The following is a 6,981-nucleotide window of genomic DNA, read 5'->3' on the forward strand; positions in this document are numbered from 1 at the left end:
AGATAAATGAATAAACTATCAAATACTATTAATAATCCAATACCTTGTTTAGGGATTTATTTCGTGTTTATTGAGGGTTTTGTTTCTGTAGGCTATATTTAATATTCGTTATCAAATATTGTAATGTTCATTTCTGCTGTTAATGTTTATATTTACTTGTCACATCATAGCTGCTTTTACATTTCATGAAATCAAATTAATGTTGACACACAGTCGAAACATAACAAATTTCGCTAACATAAACTTTACTAATAGACTACTTGAAAATAAAACAAAAAAAACTCCTGTTTATGATGTCTTATACACACTATGAATTTTTTAGATGTTCACTAAAATTAGGTTCTTCGTTAAGCTTGGTTGCTAAGCCATACAACGCAGAAATTGCAATAACAAGAGCAAAAATTACGCCTAGTAACAGTCTAAATCCAAAATCTAAAGTACCCATAATTTGTTCTACTCCTATTAATCCAAACAGAAAGCCTGTGACAACTAATATGATAAACTGAAAAATTGCTAAAAGGTGTTTTAGTAGCATGACTTATTTAATGGTTATCGTTGATTCTAATAGAGGAACACTTTTGCATAATTATAAAAAGAAACAAAAATTACAATGGTAAAACAATTATATCAAATTATTTTAATTTAAGTTCCAAATTCTTGTGATGTTCCTTGGCTAATCTTTCCTTCTCTTCAAATTCTATATTAATTTGCGAGTATTCTGACGTAATCTTATCCATTATTTTTTCCCACTGTAATTTCCTTTTTGACCTGGTTTCTTCGAGGAAAGCGTTCTGAAAAAGAAATAGGGATTATTCTTTATTATTGTAATTGATTTGCTTATCAACTGGTTACTTGAACACATTAGATAATAAAGGTTTTGCTGAATTAAGAAAAAAATTATTAAAAATACTTTTGAATATGTGCCACCGACCTGATGTGACCATCATATGACCTAATGGCACCGCTGATAATCAAAAATTATACAGATAAATTTGCAGGATAAAAAAGATATGAGAAGTAGCTGATAACAGGTGCATTAAGTGGAAATATGTCGGATGGTTGAAAATCTGATGCGAACTTCCGTCGAACGCGTGCGAAGAAATTATGTGTAACTATCCCAACTACATCATCACGAATGTTAATGATTTAAAATTTTGTTAATGAGAAAACCTGTAAAATATGTATCTAAAAATAATGTGGTGGAAGGGTATTCAAAGGTTTCATGGTAAAAAACACCCTGTATCTTAGAAATGGCTTAGGTGACTTTAACACAATTGTGTTCTTTAAAAACACCAATTCTTGGGCTTTATCTGTTTTAGTATTTGTAGTTTTATTAGTTTCACATGTCGCCACCAAAGGGCTTTTTTTGAACATTCTGACAGAAATGATACATTTTCTCAAAAAAAAAATTACTGATCATTGATTTTAGACTTCCTGGTTAACCCCTGGACCACTTATAACCCATATTCATATTCTTTGTAGTCTGAAGATTTTACTTGGAATGCAGAATTTTATTTGCATGGCAGGAATAGCCCAAGTTAAAAATGGCATAGGTTATATTAGACGAAAAGTAGCTATGATATGCTCACATGACCGTGAGCAGGGGCATAAATCTGGTAATTTCTGTTAGTAGCTTTAATGTCCCAAACAGAGTTTCCTATGTAAGACCAGGGTCCAAAAATACCTCAAATTTGACCTACAAGTCACATTTTAGTGATGGTCCTTCATGTCTAAGGCTAAAGTTCATATTTTGAATCTTGGAAACATTGAGGCTGTGTTTGTTAGCTGAGACCCACTCTGTTATTTCATTTTGCGTTTTCTTCAATACTACTGCCCTATAAACGGAACTTTTCATGTCTTTCTTAGCTTTATAGTTGTGATTAAAATAGAAAATTACACCCTTGTAGTCAGGCGAATGATGAACCTCAAAAGGTTTGCATAAGAATTTGGCTGCAAATTGGTAAAGACATTATCTATAATCACCTTCCCTCTAGTTGCAAAATCGACCCACTTATAAGATGAAAATTAAATTCGGAGAATCCTTTGGCAACTTTCCAGACAGTGTTAACTAAATTTTTTTACAAAATGCTTTCCTTTAAAAATCCTTGAAGAAAAATTTGAAAAAATGTTGGATAACTAGGAAAGGGATAAAAGTCACAGCTAAAAATTTAAGAACACTTCATTACATCAGAAAATTTAATATGCAAAACATGTTTACAATTAACTATTTTAACTCATACAGGTCCATATATTTAAAGCAACAAAACAACTGTATTACCAAAATAGAATTCAGTCTTCTTCTAACAAGAAAAAAATTGCTGTTACTGTTAATGAACTTAGGGGCAAAAATTGTGCAAAAACAGTTTCAGTGACTGAATTGAATGCCAAAGATTTAAATAATTACTATTACAACACAGTCTCCCATTTATCAAGTCAAATTAAAAGTAATATTAATTTTGATACATTTTTTCCTTTTTCCCACTGATCAATATGACATCAAAAAGTTATTTTAGAGTTAGACAATAAAAAAGCTCCAGGATGGAATGATTTTTCATTGAAAATACTTTATAAATTGCAAGCACATGCAATTAAAGTTCTTTTGCAAATGAAGTTCTAAGCAAATTCTTGGGTTTACTAATAGACAATAGGCCAAAATTTGAAAGTGACATACAAGATTGAAATAAAAAGTTATCATAAAATTTTTATTTATCATCATTTTATATATGTATGTAGATATATTTATATATATAAACATAGGTTAGAAAACTGTTTGAAGACGAATTTTTGTTTGCTTTGTTTATTATTATTATGCAGTCTGGGTCTTTGATACAGTTTTTTGGTAGAGGACGAAGGTAGAATCAAGGATAGGATTTGTCATAATAGTTTGAGATTAATAAGTTATGTTTATTAAAAACAGGAAAAGAAATAGAAACAACTTTTGCATGAAATATTAATGCACACAGGTGTTTTATGTATACTTAAGTGTTAAGTTAAAACAAATAAAAGTGGTAATAAGATTTTTTTCTTTTTGTTAAATATACATTATAAATAAATAAAATAAATATATAAATAATATATAAATAAATATATAAAATAATATAAATACACATCTGTTAATTTATGATTTTAATTTTAATATAAGTGGTAGGGAGCCAGGGTGCACAGATCCCTTCAAGGAATCGAAAAAAAAATTGCTTTAAGAACTATTTCAAATTACTTAGATAAAAATGTATCAAAACAGGTATCTTATTCTGGATTAATAGAAAATCCCACTTACGTTATTGTATATGTTTTTGGGGCTCTTGCGCTAAACAGCTAATGCATACAGTATTTCTAATGCAAAAAAGACCTATTGGATACATGAGTAAAGCAAAACCACAAGACTGATGTAAACCACTTTTTATTACAACCAAAATTCTAACACTGCCATTTTTATGAAAACCTTGTCCTTAATTCATAAGTATAGGAATACTCTGTTAAAATTCATCTACATATACCAACAGACAAACTTATAGGCTATTATTACCAGTTCCCACAACTTCTCAAATGCTTGACCCTTTGTTTACAATGGACGAACATTTTTTAATTATTTACTAAAAGTATTTAAAAAGGAAGTCAAAAGGTTAATTATTGCAAGAGTCTATTATAACGTTCAGGAATATTATAATGACCAATTTTAATACTAATACTCTTGAAATATATGTATCTGTTCTGTTCCAGTTCTTACTGTTTAAAAAAAAATTATGACTGTTTTAGCACCATGATTTGAAAGTTTTAATTTGACTCTTTTCATATGTACATATTTATTTAGCTTTATTTAAAACAATTTTGTTATAAACAATAAAGGATTTTTTTATTTGATTTGTCTTGTTTTAAGTTTGTAATTATTAATATCCTTTGTCCACATTATTGTGTACGGAGAAAGCGAAAATTCGTGCTCAACTGGACAGAGTCCAACGTCTTGCATGTCTCAGCATAACGGGTTCCATGCGGACGGCGCCAACTAGCGCGCTTGAGACTCTGCTGAGCCTTCCGCCTCTGGACATCGTTGTGCAATTCGAGGCAATGAGGACTGCGTACAGGCTATACGTCCTCGGCGAACTACGTGCTGGCGAGACCGGTCACGGGCCATACAGGAATGTCCTCTCCTTCTGATGGGCAGTGACTGCATGGCTCCAGTGGCTGTGGACTGCGAGGGATTCGTGACGCACATTGCAGGCAGAGAGGAGTGGCAGCATTCCAACAGACCTGCATTGCTTAATAGGGGGACCATCTGGTACACAGATGGCTCCAGAATGAATAAGAGAGCTGGATCAGGGCTTTGTGGTGGGATCCCACATTACCAGTAGGGTATAGTCGCTGGGGGAGCACGCCACTGTCTTCCAGGCCGAAGTATTCGCTGTATTAAAATGCGGACAGAAAATCCTAAGCTGCGGACACCGCAATACAGTCGTATCAATATGCTCGGACAGCAGAGCTGCCATTAAGGCTATCACGGCCGCAAAGGTAAGCTCCAAGCTTGTACATAAAAGTCCTGACAAAACTGGTACAGGTTGGCTGCAGGCTCCAGCTCGTCTGGCAGCAGGTAATGAGGAAGCGGACTCTCTTGCCAGACTGGGATCCGCGAATGTGCCGATGGGGCCGGAACCCATAGTTGGTATCGTCAAATGCGTTGCGGTCGTGTCAATGACGGGTCTGCTGGATAAGTGGACCCACCGAAGATGGACTGAGTCCCCTGGTATGAGACAGGCCAAAGCGCACATAGGTGGGCCCTCTGCCTGTCTCACCAAAATCTACTACGCCTAAAAAGACGCGAAATTCGGCTAGTGACAGGTCTTTTAACCAGTCACTGGCACTTAAGAAGCCATCTCCATACTATTGGTATTGCGGACAACCCGGAATGCCGATGGTGCTGTGAGGAGGATGAAACCGTTGACCATGTAGTCGGGGAGTGCCCAGCACTCACGTGCGCCAGGTTCAAATACTTGGGTAACACTATCAGGGTACCAAGCAACTTTAAGTCCTTCAGACCAGAGAGCCTCATCGGTTTCTCTAAGGCCGTTGGGCTCTGGTAACCCTTGGTGGGGCATGACGGGTCCATCAGGAGACCTATATGCACAACTGCCTTGGCAGCCCAGTGTTTCGACAATTCAATTCATTCAAGATGTAATTATTTTTTGATAATAAAGCTTATCTTGAAATTGAATTTATCTTTTGGGTTTCATAAAAGATTTCATAACTTGGTTGAACTTCTCATAGACCATTCTTAGAATTAAGTCTATAAAAATCCTATTAAAGCGTCTTGTCAAGGTAGGATCATATTGTATTGCAACAAAAGTTTATTTTCATCTTTTTGAGATTGTAAAGTTTTTAAGATCAACTTTAAACCTACATATGTCTGCTGATCAGCTTATTATAAACAATTGTTTTAAATGTAGCTTTTTTTTATTAAACTTTGTATTACTTAAGAGGAAATGAGGGCAAATGATGTACCATGAAATGCATGCTAGCCATTTTATGTTGAAAACAATGGTTAGAGTCACTAGTTATGTATCTAAAGGTATTTGTTTCTTGTTCGAAGGTAAATTTAATAGATAGCATACAGTTATAGAGTAAATGTTCTTTGATTTTTGCAGTGGAGTTAATAAATTAATGGGTAACTGAAAGTATTTTGGTTATTCTCCAGTAAATTTATTTAAAATCATTAATCCAATATGTTTCGGACATATAACATGTCCATCATCAGGGATAACAATTAAGAGGTTCTGTCAATTCATGTTATAGTTCTAGTGCCTCAGACAAAGTTAAATGGTTAATAAATTTAATGCTTAAGTTATGGAGTTGTTCTACAAAATTATCAATATTGCAAACACATCATCATCATATTATCTTAACCAAACTCATTGAAAGTATTGGAATGTATTAGAAATACATTAAAATAATAATTTTTAGGTTAGTTTTAATCTTGTTCTGAAGATGTTAACATCATTAGTGAAACATATGTCACAAGTAAAATAAAGAATTTTTGTTAGTCGTAAAACTGATTCAACATTCATTTTACTTACTACCTTTAAACACAAACTTACCTCTGCATATATATTTTCTAGCTCCATAAATTGATTACAAATGTTTAAAGATTCACTTAATTTTTGATTGGAATCAATAGCTTTTTCATTTACAATTTCATTCAGATTGTTTATTTGGGTATTCTTAATGTCCGTAATATTTTCTATTGTTTTAAAAATGCTATCAACTTCAATGTCTTTCCTTTTAGACTAAAAACACAAAAATAGTTACTTTTATATAGATATTTACTTTCATGTCTTACCTCGAATTCCTTCAAAAGAAAGTCAATTTCTCTACTCAGAAAACATTTTTGCTCAAAAAGTCTGTCCCATATTCGAGCTATTTCTAAAATAATTCTCATCAGACATAAGAAAAAATTATACTTGATTAGATCAGTGTTTTATTTTAAAAACTTTCAATTTTTACCATCTGTTGCAGGCATTTTTATGGCTTTAGATCTTACTGTTGTTCAATCACAAAAAAAAACATAATAAAATATGTTTGTTTTAATTTTTTTTAAAGTAGAGGCTACAAAAAAACAACAAATAAATATTATATAGAACACACAACACATAAGCAAAAACAGACTTAAGCGGCTTAAGCCGGGATTCCATTCCAAAGCGCGCAAAGTGAGAATGGCGAAACGCCCGATTTTGAATGAAATGCGTTTCCGCTATAAATTGAATAACCTGGCGTGTCTGGAATTTGCGACATTTATATTTATTTATAACTTCAAATGGTGCTAATTAACGTCATACAGGGTAGCAGAGTAATTTTTTTGTTTTGTGTAAAAGTTTTGTGTTTTCTTTTGTATTTTTTATGATATTGGTTTCAAATTTGTACCGTTTTACCGTTTCGTTAATTACACATTTAACTAAACACGATATATAACTAATTCACTACTAAACACGACCA

At 32.9% G+C, this 6,981-nt stretch overlaps 1 protein-coding gene across 2 annotated transcripts; it reads right to left on the reverse strand.

The window, feature by feature from the left end:
- Positions 1-519: 519 nt before the first annotated feature.
- Positions 520-6,673, reverse strand: LOC126748552 (biogenesis of lysosome-related organelles complex 1 subunit 5). Of its 2 annotated transcripts, XM_050457871.1 has the most exons (5): positions 6,655-6,673; positions 6,493-6,594; positions 6,329-6,411; positions 6,087-6,275; positions 520-791 (listed from the first exon to the last, which is right to left on the reverse strand). In XM_050457871.1, exons 2-5 carry the CDS (start codon positions 6,506-6,508, stop codon positions 633-635), a joined length of 447 nt encoding a protein of 148 aa, XP_050313828.1. In that variant the 5' UTR covers positions 6,509-6,594; positions 6,655-6,673; the 3' UTR covers positions 520-632. The 2 variants fall into 2 exon arrangements, with proteins under 2 accessions (XP_050313828.1, XP_050313827.1); XM_050457870.1 differs by lacking the exon at positions 6,655-6,673 and having other exon boundaries at positions 6,493-6,648.
- Positions 6,674-6,981: the final 308 nt, after the last annotated feature.

The sequence above is a fragment of the Anthonomus grandis genome, chromosome 22 (genome assembly GCF_022605725.1).
Source record: "Anthonomus grandis grandis chromosome 22, icAntGran1.3, whole genome shotgun sequence".
Lineage (NCBI taxonomy): Eukaryota > Metazoa > Arthropoda > Insecta > Coleoptera > Curculionidae > Anthonomus > Anthonomus grandis.

Bases quoted from the DNA above. Each gene is read 5' to 3' on its own strand.
- LOC126748552 (XM_050457871.1), bottom strand. The intron at 6,276-6,328 runs GTAAGACATGAA...TTGTGTTTTTAG, and splicing joins TTCTTTTGAAGGAATTCGAG to TCTAAAAGGAAAGACATTGA. The intron at 792-6,086 runs GTAAGTTTGTGT...TTTCTTTTTCAG, and splicing joins TAGAAAATATATATGCAGAG to AACGCTTTCCTCGAAGAAAC.